Genomic DNA, 14,291 nt, shown 5'->3' on the forward strand with positions numbered 1-14,291 from the left:
CATGTTTTTGCACTTGAAGGGGAAACCGGAGCACCAACAAACCCATACGAACATGGGGAATACATACAAACTGCACATAGAATTGCCAATACAAACTGACCCAGCTGGGGGCTTGAACCAGCGACCTTCTTGCTGTGTTTCATTGCCTATTGTATTAAATTTTATAGCACTGCACTGTTTGGACGCTTTTGCCTTCAGAAATGCCTTAATCTTTTCATGGTATAGATCAACACAAGCTATGTTTCCATCCAAAAATGCGAATAAATTTTATGCGCAAAACTGGATTATCGTATAAAAGTTGTGCGAATGAAGCATCGTTTCCATTCAATGAGTCAAAGCGAACAAAATCGTCACTTCCTGATTAACTGGCGCCAAATATCAACAGTAAAAACTGCATTTGCTGCAGTAAGGAAGCTGCATCAATCTTTTCTAAATGAATGCGCCTCAGAAGACAATCCTGACAAGCAGTGAGCGCGCAGTAGCGTTTGAAGGTGTCAGACGCGGAGCACAAGCTCTTGATTCTGGAGGTCATTAATAATATAATAACATTAGTACTGAAATGGTAAGGCATTTCATGATGACCAAAACAACATTTCAGATGTTTTATAATGTGCTCAACCTGACGTTTTATCCATTCACACACATTTTAAGCATCACATGATCTCTTTTAACAAAATCACATGACCTTTTTTAATGCGCATGCTGGAGTTTGTGCGGTAAAAGTGTTTCCATCGCAGTTTTTGCGCATCTTTTCTAATCGAATAAAAAGTTTATCCAACCCAGTTAGGCGCATACTTTTTTTCAAAATTTATGCGCATCATGGCGTTTCCATCAACTGGTTTTTTTTATGCGCATTTGCAAAATGAGCATAAAATAGGTGGATGGAAACAGCTACAGTCCTGGAAACATGCCTCAGGGATTCTGGTCTTTTAGCATGATGTCAAAACTCATTAGCTGCAGATTAACACATTGATACTACTAACATATATTTTATTCACATCAGTATTTCTGTGTTATCACATCAGAAGATTTTATAAGGATTAAAATGTTTTAGATGCATTAGTTTACTATGATAACTGAATGAGATCACAGTAAATACAGCTTACTGTATGTGATGGACGATGGGCTCAACCCCTGATGCTGAAATAACATAGTCACACCCCTGCGTGACATAAAAACCCACACTCAAATACCTCAAGATCATTTCTGATATTGTTTAAAACAAATATCCAGTTTATGTAGACTCTGCAGTCATGCACTTAAGATCGGTGTTTGTCTTATTATGGATGCTGCTGTTGTCCACGTCTACTGGAATCAAACTAGATGGAAATGGATACATTGACATTACAATTGCAATCAGTTCAAAAGTTACAGAGGACGACAAACTCATTGATAAAATCAAGGTAAATATGCACTCTATTAAAATGTGAAAGAAGTAGGTAGAATAAACAAAAATTACAAATGTAAAAAAAGTTTTGCAGTGTTTTCCCTGTAATTAAAATTTTGTGCTGAACTGCATTTTTATTTTAGGGTAAATGGAAATATTTAGTATAGATTTTATCATTTGCATCGACTTAATCTTAATGGCTATTTTGAAAATGGAAACTTTTTTTATCATGGAAAGAAATATATTATCAAATTTCAACGACAGTTTTTTTTAAATGATTAAATGAAAAAAAAATTATATATATATATATATATAAATTTTAAATGTACTGTAAACAAATGATGCTTCAAATTGCAAACTTAAAACACTGATTGTTGGCCGTGTTTATTTAACATCATTGAGAAATAATTAGAGTTTTTGGTCACACTTTATTGTGATGGTCCTTTAGTTGAATTTAAGTTACATTGCATATACATACCAACTTATTCTCATTAGATTATAAGTAGACTGTTAGGTTGGGGTTAGAGTTAGGGTAAGTGCAAGTTGACATGTACTTGCAAGGTTTCTTACAGTCAGTTTAATGTCTGTTGAAGGAGCAGTGTCTACTAATACTCAAATGGACCAACAAAATAAGGTTTTACCGAATTTTTACAATTTTTTTAAAAGTATAGGCACTCGCCTTTTATACTATAGTCACACTTTTCTTGTTGGGAAAATATAGTTTGCGTAAATTTGACTTTGACATGCTGAATTACTTGATTTAGATGTTGTGTTATGTTTACATGCCTTCTCATTCATTTAACTTCTTGTGTGTGTTGTGTATTGGCTTGCTCAGTGTGCATGAGCAAATGGGTTGTGTCGCAATGCAATGAGTTTTTATTTTTCAGGACTCAAAATTAAGGGTTACCAAATTTATCTCTGACCACACCAAATAAGTTATTTCTTAGATACAATTTTTGAAGAAAAATTTAGCTTTATAGGTGCAATTTTTAATTCAACAAAACTTTTCTTTAAAAAAACACTACATTTAAAAAATAATTATTGTCATGTATCTAAAATATGCACAGTAATCTGTCCTGGCTAAAAGTCCCAGATCAGCAGTTAACTACACAAAAGGGGAGTTGTCTCCCATTAAAGCAATGTTATTGTAAAAAATATAATTAAAGCATATTAACAAAAATAACTAAGCAAAAGAATGTAGGTGAAACATACTGTGCACACGGTTAATGTAAGGTCGTTAATAATCTCTCTAAGAATAATTAAAATAAAAGCAGTGACCGCTGCTGCTTACAAAAGAATGTGTATTTTTTTTTAGATCTTGAGCTCTTGAAAGCAGCAGGACCGTGGGTGCACAATCATTGCTTTTTGTCCAGTCTATTTTAAAGGGAACCAATCGCACCCTTTGCACTTCCTCTCGGCATGGTTGCTTTTGCGCAAGTAAACGGGAGCGCACGCCCGTGGAAGTTTTTACTTAAATGATATGCATGAGTGTGTGTGTGTGTGTGTGTGTGTGTGTGTTAATGTTTAACTTATTTTAATTAGTAAGGATAGCCTTACATTTATTAGAGAATAGTTATTTTTTTAGTTTTAGCAATTATTATACCCCATTCAAACTAAAAATGTTAAATGCTATTCGTAATTGTGTACGACATTTACAATAAATTTTTACTGCCTCACATAAACACATGCACTCTCTGCTTATATTGTAATATTTTCATTCTGACAGGACATGGTCACTGAAGGGTCAGTTCATCTGTATAAAGCATTGGATAAAAAGGTCTATTTCAAAGAAGTTACAATACTAGTGCCACTCAACTGGAATAGTAAGGGCTTTACCAAAGCAAGAACAGAGTTATTCGAAACGGTATGACAAATTACGCCACTATCTTATTTGTTAAATCTGAATGTTCATTCATTTCACTTACAAGATATATTCCTGTATGAAATGCAGGGCATGATAAGAATCGATAATCCTCATCCAGCATACGGTGATGAACCGTACACTAACCAGTATGGTGAATGTGGAGCCGAGGGTCAGTACATTCATTTCACACCAAACTTCCTCCAAGACGACAAACTCATCAAGCTTTACGGGTCAAGAGGTAAACATCAATTGTTATCCATCAACAGTTTAAACTGTAATATGCTTTTATTATAAGTGAGGATGGTTAATTTTTTGCAGGAAAGGTCTTGGTGCATGAATGGGCTCATTTGAGATGGGGCGTATATGATGAATATAGTGAAAAAACTCCATTCTACCGCTCTGCCAGTGGCAAGATTGAAGCCACAAGGTCAGAATTGTTAACACAAATTAAGTATTTTCTTTAAAAATCTATTTGAAAATGATCTCAACTATTGATGTCTTACTGTTCATCAGGTGTAGCAAAAACATTGAAGGTCAGCTTTATGATGTTACAGCTGATCCTCTTCAACCGTGCCAGAATGATCCACAAACTTCACTACCAACTGATGGGTGCAGGTTTATTCCCAACAAATATCAAAGCACAGACAGCTCCATGATGTCTTTGCCAAGCCTGGATTCTGTAAGGACAGAATTCCACATCTGCAGTGGTTTCTATGCAGCATAAACCACCAGTGTTCCATCAAAAATGTTTTTGTTTCAGGTGACCACATTTTGTCGTGAAAGCGAGCACAATTATGAAGCCCCAAACTTGCAAAATGCAAAATGCAGCAACAAAGCGACTTGGACCGTAATATTTGAGGATTCTGTGGATAAAGACGCACTTCGTTCTCTAAAACCAATGGCATCGACTCCACCAGCGCCAAATTTCAAAGTTGTGCAGCGGATGCAAAGAACTGTTTGTCTGGTTCTTGATGTCTCTGGAAGCATGAAAGTATGGAAAAGCATTCACTTGACCTAAAAACAGACATGCTTTTCACACCTGAAAAAGTTAACCCTGGGTCATCTAAACTCCTTAAAGTATAGTTTGAAAACCCTAGGTTTCCTTTATATAAACTTTAGTGCTCCAATTAATAGTTTTTAAATACTTTGATGCATAAAATTGATGTTACATGGCATGCCTATTACATGCGAAGATTTTTAAAGTTGCATCCATTTTCTAGGGTTCACGTATTCTTCGACTGCAGCAGGCTTCAGCTCATTTCCTGCAGAACATCATTGAGGATCAGTCCAGCGTGGCACTTGTTACCTTTAGTACTGATGCTTCTACTCTCAGTGCCTTGACTACTATTGACAAAGAGTCCACACGAGAGAATCTTGTCAAATTGTTGCCTAATGTAGCAGAAGGAGCGACAAACATGTGTAAAGGCCTTAACCTAGGCTTGCAGGTGCTATATTAGTTACACAACCAAGCCTAATTTTGCATGTTTATAATGTCTGATTGTTTGTTAAATGCCAGTGTTTTTTGTCTTCAAAACCTTAAGGTACTCAAAACTGACAATCAAGATGTATTGGGAGATGAAATCATTTTTTTGACAGATGGTGAAGCAACGGATACCCTTAGTAATTGTGTTCCAGCAGCGATTAACAGTGGAGCCATAATACACACAATAGCTTTGGGTGATAAAGCAGATAAAGCACTAAGAGAAATGGCTGACAAAACTGGTGAGTTAAACATGAACAAATTAAAAGCATCATGGAAAGTTTTGTGGACTATATGAATGCTTAAAACAATTAGAAATGTAAGAAACCCATTATAAAAGGGAAAAATTAGGGAGGGGGTAATTCTGCAGCTTGTATGTGACAAATGCTCTAAATTTTAGCTTGGTCCTCTTAGAAGCAACATTTTTACTCAAATTCTGAATGGATTAGATATGCCCTATATTATATACAGTAATACACAAATGATGTGAATAAGCTACACAAGAGATAGAAACATGCATTGTGATCTGTGTAGTTCAGTTCACTCATAAACGATTCAAATAAAGTCACAAATCTCAATGAAAATGATAATAGATCACAGAACAAACTTGCCATATAAATTTAAATGTACTGATCCAATAATATTAACATTTTGGTTTTTCAGTCCAATCAGTTTTTGTGTGGCTACAATGTCCACTTTTTCCACAAAATATAGGCCTACGAATCTTTTAAGCAATATAACAGTACATACTATCGATGTCTGTTTTTTTATCCGGTGTAAATTTCTTATGTGTTCTGTGTTGATATTAGGGGGGAAGTTTATCACAGCCAGTGATGACGTTCTCTCTAATCAGCTACTGAATGGATTTTCTTCACTAATAATGCCAACAGGAAACCAAACAAAAGATCCAGTTCAGGTTTGAGAAATGATTGCTAATTAAATGGCAAATTACATTTAGACTGCATCTGGGGACCCGCTATTAGTTCAACCCATCTGAAGCAGCTAATCACACAGGATCATTTGTAAATATGCATGCAGTTGTGTTGAACCATGTTGGAGATAAATTTGGATGGTGGGTCCCCAGGAACAGTTGAAGACCTCTGGACTATGTTTTTGTGAATATATATATTTTTTTCTCTTCCACCCTTTAGATAGACAGTGTGGGAATAAAAACATCTGACTGGTTCAATGGGACAGTATCAGTGGATCAGACTATTGGTACCAAAACCAGCTTTACAATAACCTATGAAACCAAATTACCTCGCATTTCCATACAGTCCCCAAGTGGTTTAATCTACAGTCAAACGCAGATGCGTCATGATGAACCAGCAAAAACGGTCACTCTAAAAGTTCCAGGAACTGCACAGGTAGGACAAATGGCACAAGATTCCCAAAGAACATTTCATAAGAAAAGCTTTCACATGTATCTAATACTGCTGTTGTGTGTTTGGTAGACTGGAGACTGGAAATACAGTATCTTAAGCCCAACACTTCAGTCTCTGACTGTAACAGCGACAAGTCAAGCGGCACGTGCAAATGTTCCTCCCATTACTGTCAAAGCCCAAATGAACCAACAGTTTAGCGATGGCAGTAAACCCATGATAGTGTTTGCTGAAGTAGTTCAGAATTACAAGCCTCTCATAAAGGCAGAAGTGTGGGCTACGCTGGAGTCTGAATCCGGGACTGTACATGAATTACAACTCCTTGACAATGGAGCAGGTAAATAACACACAATGATGGTTTCGGAAGTTTATTTCCATTTTGCCATGACTAAATATGAGATGAACTGCAAGATTACAAACTTTAATTTGAAATAGAAAGACATTGGAATATCACTCACAAAAATAAGTCTGCTTATAGTATTGATTTTGTGAGGAAAAAGAACTACAATTACATAACATCATAGTTGGGTTGGGTTTGGGGAATTAAAGGGTAGTGATGACCAAGAGGTAATCCAGGAAAAGGATAACTTAGGGAATTAAAGAGATGAGCGGACAAACGGCTAGATGGGACCAGGGGAGACTCAGGGCGTACTCACACTATGTACAGTTTCCTTAACCCGGGCCAAAGCACGCTTGTCCCCCCCCTCCCATCTCCCCCGATGGCCCACACTCACATTACATTTGGGCCTGGGCACGCTTACGTCATTGATTATGCACTGTTCAGTAAGCGCTCTCGCTCAGCACAGAGATTTCTTTAGTCATATAATTTTAGTCGTTTGATATGCAGTGACGCTCAGTCAAATATTTCACCGAACAGATCAGCCACTTTTGACGCTCATAAACAATCATAAAGTCCTTGTGCTGCAGGAATTATAAGGTTTGCTAAAGGTGCAGCTGTCATGCAGTGAGGGGTTTGCGTCTTTAATAAACTATGACAGTTTGCTTTCATTAAACAGTAAGAATGATTAATTAATCCATATGAAGCAGTCTCTTAAAAGTCACGTCTTGCTTTCAATTTCGGGCTCAGGCACATTTTGCACTCATACACAAGCGTACCGTGCCAAAGCCCAAGTGAACCACGCTCTGGCACATCTATTCCAACCAGACCAGGGCTGGCCAAGTGAACCGTGCCTAAACCCGATTCAGAGCACTCACACTTCTCAAACAATCCGGGAAATGGGCCTGGGGACTGTTCGGACAGTATAGTGTGAGTAGGCCCTCAGAGGTGAGGAGCTGAACAGGACCAGAAGAGACTTGTTGTAAGGGACCAGCGAAGACTCAGGGAATGGAGTTGTAAGTGAACAGCGGAAACTCAGGGGATGAGTAAGACGAAGAGCTAGATGAGACCTTAATAGCAATTTTAATGGGCAATTTTGGTGTCAATTTGAAAGAAGGTTGCTCTATGGTCATCACCTTCAGGGGACAAAGAGCTCGACGAGACCAGCGGAGAATCAGCAGATGAGGATCTGAACAGGACCAGCAGAGGCTCAGGAGACGAGAAGTGAAACGGGGCCAGAAGCGACTCATAAAAATAGAGCTTGATGAGACCTGTGGAGACCCAGGAGATGATGAGCTAAGCAGGACCAGCAAGAACAGAAGAAGCCAGAAATCCTCCTTAATAAACAATCCAAAATTTCATTGTCCAGCACCAGCTCATTCTCATCGGTAGTAGTGTGAAATCCAAATAGTCAAAGTCAATTTTGAAGGTCTTTGAATGGAAGTATATGGAGCTTACTGACAAGGAAATCTAATTTTGTATCGCAAAAAAAATGGCAGGTGGGGTTACAGTGTCCCAGGGCATACTTATAACTCTCCACATGTACGGCAAAACTCTTGAAAAGTCAAAAGGGCAAGCTGGCATGTGACTGTTTCCTGAGGCTGGCTTGATAAAAAGTGCACAGAGTGTGACAGGAAGGTGATTAGATTTGCAAACTGAATAAAGCCTCCTTTATGGTTCTCATGGGAGCAGTCTTCCTTCTCAAAAGTTTTTAATTTAACCCTCTCATGCACATGATCGCACCGTTGAGATCAGCCTAAGGGTCAACAGGAGTATTTTAAAATGAAGTGTGAAGGGTACACTGTATGGCTCATTAGACACCTCACTCAACCCCAACTCAAAAAGAATATAGAGTTCAACTTTTGAATTCTATGTGTTCAAAAGTCCTCAAATAATATAACTTTTTTATTTAACAGGAGCTGATACTTTCAAAGATGATGGAGTCTATTCTAGATATTTCACACGGATGAAAAAGGGGAGAAGCAGCTTGAAAGTAAGGGTTAAAAATAAAGATGGACAAGCCAGATTTACTCTTCAAAAAAGAGGTGGTGCACCCTACGTACCCGGATATGTGGTGAACGGTAAACCCTGAGACTCCAAAAGCAAACAAACATTCCCTCAACCTCAATTTCTCACAATAATCCAAGTGGTTCCTCTAATTTCAGGTGTAGTGGAGCTGAACCCACCAAAGCTTTCAGTTTCTGAGGAACTACCAGAGGTTGGAAGCTTCACCAGAACAGCCACCGGTGAGAGTTTTGAGGTGACTCTAACAAGCTCAAAACCACCAAAATTCCCTCCATGCAAAATCACAGATCTGAGTGCTGAGATCCAGGAGGACGCTGTGCTTCTCAGCTGGACGGCTCCTGGTGAAGACCTTGATGAAGGGTCAGGTAAAAGCATGGAATATAAAAGCAATTTCAAAGTTAGATCACAAAATAACGTCTTTCGTTGACTTTACAATGTGTTTCTTTTAATTTTAAGCTAAATCCTATGACATCAGGTGGAGTTTTGAAGTGAAAGACCTCCTCTTCAACTTCAGCAATGCTCACGTAGTCAACACATCTGTCATCTCACCACAGGTGTTTGGATCAGTCGAACAGCATTTGTTTAATCTCAGTTTTGCCATCCAAAATGGCACTATACTCTTTTTTGCGATTCAGTCTGAGGACAACGAAAAGCTGAAATCTGAAATGTCTAACGTGGCTTCAGGTTTACAGATTATCCCTAATCCAAACACAGGAGATCTAGACCTGAAGCTGATTTTTATTGCTATTTCTGTTTGCCTGGCGTCTGTGGTGGTTATTGGAATTTTTGGAATTACAACATGGGCTTTAACACGAAAGAAACTTTCTGATTCCTAGAGATAAACCAACATTAAAAAATAACCCAAAGAAAAAGTTTATATCTTAAAACTGCATTGTACACCTTCTGCTTTCAATAAAAGTCATGTTTGGTGAAGACATTGAAATTGGGTAAATTTGGAAATGTTTTGTGAGGGAATTTTGATTGAGATGATGATTACTGTATATATTTCTTGAGATTATTATGTGCTCTGGAAACGATGTACTTTACCATCACACAGTAACTATTGTTGTTTTTAAGCTATGAATCAGTTTTTATTTGTATTTTGTCTGTTTACATTTGAAATTTAAAGTTTTACCAATTTTATTCTGTTACTATTTTTTCTTTGCAGTTTTTTCATTATAATTTTAGTGTAATAATGCCAATATATGGTAATACCTTGGAAATATAAGGCTCTATCTGCATTCTGAATAATTTTGAGATATTGAGTTTCAAAGATTTTGCATTCCATATAGCAAACAGAATGTGTGTAACATTTGTTTTTTAAATAAAACTTATAAATAACTTATAAAAAACTTGTAAATAAGTTGTCATTTAATAAGAATATGTCAATAACTCAATTTTGACAAAAATAGCAGATAAAACCGGATCATTCTAAGGTGACTATGATATGTCTTAGGTGCTTTGCATAAACAAACAAATAAATAAACAAATATCCTCCCCTCTTTATATTATAACATCTGTTGAATTATTTATATCTGGTAAGGATAAAATAAATCCCTTGCACCCTTAGTAATTAAAGCTTCTTTATAATATAGATTATATAAAATAAAATATTAAAATATGTTTCAGTGAATCTGCATTATTGTTAATAATAATATAGTCACAAATTGACTTTTACCATCAGCGTTCTTCATAATATGGGGATCCTGAGAAAGGATCTTTTGGGGATCCATAGGAGTTGCTTGAAGCAGCCCAAAGTTGTGGAGGATTGTGGACCAATAGTCCACTGGAGTAAATAGATTCTATAGACTTTCGTTATTCAAATGTTAATGACCATTACATGACAACATCATAGAGACATTGGTTCACTTTGCTTAGTCTACCAATCAGACTCTCAGGATCATCAGGAAGCTGTCAGGCCATGCCCTATCAAGCATTTAGAGCACCCTATAGTAAACAATCTCATTATCTGCCTTTACAAAAAAAAAAAACTGAATGGATGTCTTTGGTACACAATGCCATAGAGACATGGGACAGGGGTTATTTGACTCCTATCAGTCTTATAAATTTTCTTGCACAATCTGTAACCGCACCCTTGCAAAACTATTTGTGTTCCTTAGCAATAAAAGCGCATTGGGCTTAAATTCAAAGACATCCAATCTTTGGATTATTGTATCATAAAAACATGGAAGGGGCTCGTATGACACAGGGAAGCAGTTCACAAATCACCTTCATTGCTTTCGAGTCAAACCCGATCAACCATCTTTAAACCTCCTGTAAACCCATAGTCGATTATCTTTAAATCTAAATATCTTTAAAGCATGGGGGTTGCTTTATATTGTTCATACCATCAAGAAGCCTGTAGTGTTTGTATTGGCAGCTATTAAGTTATCCAGCTAGACAACACCTTGGCATGTAACTCATCCTGCACTATTCATTGTAGACCCATAAATGAGATATCAAACTGACAGTCTTGTTGAGTTGAGGTGCGTTAGGACTTTCTAAGGGGTCAGTGACAAAATGCAGCCTAAAATCAGCCCATAATGCACCACTGACTTAACTTAGGTTCAAAATGTGTGACAGTTGTTTTAATTGAAAAACCAGTCTTTATAACCATAATAACTACACTGTAAATAATCCAGAAACAATAAAAAAAAAAAACTACTGTGTAATTGAAGAAACATATCTGATTTTCATTTTACAGCTACTTTACCTGTATTTTCAGTTGCATTGTGCTTTATTAGTTGTACTATATCTGGAAAGCTACATTGGCCTTGTATTTTAATGTACTTTAGTAAAATGTTAAAGGTACATTTTATATAGGTAAATTGTTTTTACAAATGTATGCTTCTGTGTAAAGTTTACTGAAGTTTTTGCATAAGCCGTAATGGAAAAAAGTCAATTGTACTGAGCATATACTGTAAAATTACTGGGTTTTCTGTTTTGTTTTTTGTTTTTTTGTTTTTTTATTAAATATTTAACAGAAAATGTCCTGGTAATTTTCTGTCAGTACATTTTCAGTTTTTACAGATTTTTACAGTGTATTCAAGCAACCATATAGTGCACCCTAGCAAATAGCAACATTAAGAAAAGAAAAAAAAGATCAGCTCTAAAACTTCATAGAGACATGCTGCTTGGCATTGCAGAGTTTTGCCTCAGTAAGCGCTGCTAACATTTTCTTTAGAATCATTACTTATAGTGATTAAGTTTAAATAAATGGTTCTAAATAACAGCAAAACAGCTACAAGAAATGATTTCATGGTGTATCAAGAATGATATAAAGGTTCACCAGATGTGTAATCTGTTAATGATTAAAAACATTTCTTATTACTCAGAATGGCTTCCATTCAATTTATAAACGTTTCTTTCAATCTGTCATACTTGTGTTACTGGAGGGAAGATAGGGAGCCAGGGGAACACAGGAGGAAATCTTAAGAAAATTCCTCTTTTGAAATCCACTTGATAAAATACATCCAAACAACAGGGTAACATAAGCATTATACCGAAAAAATCCAACAACCAAAGAGAAGTTTATACACGAAACCACCGAGGGTAATACAACTGATAATGACTTGACAAGGCAAACATTTTAAGCCCTGTTCACACAAACAGAAGTGTTTTTAAAACTGTACTCAGTTAAAACTGAGCATTGTGTGACTGAAACCAAACTCCAGCCAGGGTGAAGATTTTAATGCAAATTCTACACGTTCGCAGCAAACTCATTTAGTAATCTGCATTGTTTGCAACGCAGGATGGCTATCCGAATCTTTTCTATATCCCACACCAAAGATGTTACATGTAAGGACATGTCATCACAGAGTTATATTTTTTTGGCATTAACTCTTTATGCACAATAAATCACATGATAATAATAACATGACAGTATGAAAATGAGTCATTTGAATTTGCACCTGGTGAAAAGATACTACCGACTGCTGTTGGCAAGATTATAAATGTTGGAGTGATTCATGATAATGAGCTAGACTTTTCCATCTTCTTGCAGACTTGATGGGTGTGAACATTAATTTTTTCAGATGTGAGTTTTTTCAAGCATCATGCGTTAAGATAACACAGAATTCACATTTGGCCAAATAATAACAATTTCAATACTGGAGGAAAAGAAACTGACACTGATAATGCAATTTCAGGAGAATTTCAAGGGAAATCTACTTTCCTTTTTTGAGATACAGAGAGAACAAAAAAAAAAAAGAAAGAAACAAAGGAACATGGACTTTTATGCAATTTGCTTGCAAAAATACTTCATTTAATGTGAACCCAGCATAAAAACCTCACCGCCGCCTGTTGGTTCGGTGTGCCCTTCACATGCTTCAGTCCATTTTTGTGCAATCGAGAGCAGGGAAAAATCTGTTTATAAAAATGCCTATGTGCGTGTGCACACTGCAAAAACTGCTTTTCTTACCTAAAGGTTTTCTCGTTTCTAGTCCAAATATCTACAATTTCTTAAACCAAGAAGCATTTTCTAAACAAGTAAAAACATTTTCTTGTTTTAAGAAATAATGTGCCCAAACTGAATGAGTTTTCTCTTAAAACAAGCTGAATAATCTGCCAATGAGGTTAAAAAATATATATAATCTTTTTTTTTTTTTTTTAACACGATTATTTTGTTTGTTTTAAGGAAAAAACTCACTTAATTTCGGCATATTTTTTCTTAAATCAAGACAATAAGTTTTGCTTGTCTAGAAAATTCTTCTTGGTTTAAGAATTTTTTAATATTCAGACTAGAAACAAGAATAAAAAATCTAAGTAAGAAAAGCATGGCCTAAGATTTACTTTCAGCAGTCATTGATGATCACTCAGTATTTGTAGAGCTACTGACAGGGGTTTAAAGCCAATAAAAACATGTAATTACAGATATTAACATAACTTGTGTTGTCTTATAGTGCCATATTGGAGAATCATTACTTCACGGAAATATCCCTGTAGGGCAATGTCTCTTCAGATAGCTGACTGTGATATTTGTTAATCATTAGTTTTATTTGAGTTCAGTCATAGAGCTGTAAATGAGGACTTTATGGCGTTATGAGATTTTAATTATGATCATTCACTGTTACTGTACCTCTGCCAGAGACGATCATTAAATTATACGGTCACTATTCAGTCGTCTAGCAGGCTCTGAAGTTCTGCAATTTTTATCTATGAAATAACAAGAGGACAATTTGCAGAAATGACTATAACACTGCAATAAGATAGCAGATTTTAAATTTTAAATGTATTTTCATGAACACATTCAATGTATTATATTGATTTGAGAAAGATCCTCCATGCAGATCTTTTAGTCAAGCTTCTTTTTATTCTGAGACCAAATTTCTAAAAACATCTCCTCTTCTACATCTAGCTTTTGATTAACAAGCTCAAAAAGTAAAGGTGACTTCTAGGCTCACATGAATATTTATGCTATATACACTAACCGGCCATTTTATTAGGTACACCTTTCAAGTACCGGGTTGGAGCCCATTTGCCTTAATTGCTCTGGAGACTATCTGGAGACTACTATTTTGTCCCAAAATTGTTTTTAATAAAAATTAAAACTGCTTTTATTCTAGCCGAAATAAAACAAATAAGACTTTTTCCAGAAGAAAAAATATTATCAGACATAGTGTGAAAATTTCCTTGCTCTGTTAAACATCATTTGGCAAATATTAAAAAGAAAAGAAAAAAAATCAAAAGAGGGCTTCAACTGTATGTATATATATATATATATATATATATATATATATATATATATATATGTATGTATGTATGTATGTATGTATGTATGTATGTATATATGTGTATATAAATAGTGTTTTTAGTTC

At 35.9% G+C, this 14,291-nt stretch overlaps 2 protein-coding genes across 2 annotated transcripts in view; one reads left to right on the top strand and one right to left on the bottom strand.

The window, feature by feature from the left end:
* The window catches only part of si:ch211-116o3.5, a 135,890-nt gene extending 128,540 nt beyond the window's left edge, over positions 1–7,350 (bottom strand). The window contains exons 1-2 of the mRNA XM_087282453.1: positions 7,241–7,350; positions 6,755–7,195 (exon numbers count right to left, since the gene is read on the bottom strand). The gene's annotated coding sequence lies outside the window, so the exon portion shown is untranslated. The remainder of the gene's footprint in view (positions 1–6,754; positions 7,196–7,240) is intronic.
* On the top strand, positions 1,137–9,977 carry clca5.2 (chloride channel accessory 5, tandem duplicate 2). Its single transcript, XM_087283769.1, has 14 exons — positions 1,137–1,403; positions 3,114–3,251; positions 3,339–3,489; positions 3,570–3,678; positions 3,765–3,930; positions 4,012–4,242; positions 4,472–4,696; positions 4,793–4,973; positions 5,541–5,647; positions 5,883–6,098; positions 6,186–6,450; positions 8,367–8,531; positions 8,616–8,840; positions 8,932–9,977. The coding sequence occupies exons 1-14, from the start codon at positions 1,254–1,256 to the stop codon at positions 9,309–9,311; spliced, it is 2,709 nt and encodes a 902-aa protein (XP_087139895.1). The 5' UTR covers positions 1,137–1,253; the 3' UTR covers positions 9,312–9,977.
* The last annotated feature ends 4,314 nt before the right edge of the window (positions 9,978–14,291 follow it).

The sequence above is a fragment of the Danio rerio genome, chromosome 15, assembly GCF_052040795.2.
Source record: "Danio rerio strain M-AB ecotype USA chromosome 15, GRCz13ab, whole genome shotgun sequence".
NCBI lineage: Eukaryota > Metazoa > Chordata > Actinopteri > Cypriniformes > Danionidae > Danio > Danio rerio.

Excerpts from the sequence above, each read along its gene's own strand:
- clca5.2 (XM_087283769.1), top strand. The coding sequence starts at position 1,254 with ATGCACTTAAGATCGGTGTTTGTCTTATTATGGATGCTGCTGTTGTCC. Across the intron at positions 3,252-3,338 it reads GAACAGAGTTATTCGAAACG|GGCATGATAAGAATCGATAA; the intron begins GTATGACAAATT and ends TATGAAATGCAG. Across the intron at positions 6,099-6,185 it reads AAGTTCCAGGAACTGCACAG|ACTGGAGACTGGAAATACAG; the intron begins GTAGGACAAATG and ends TGTGTTTGGTAG.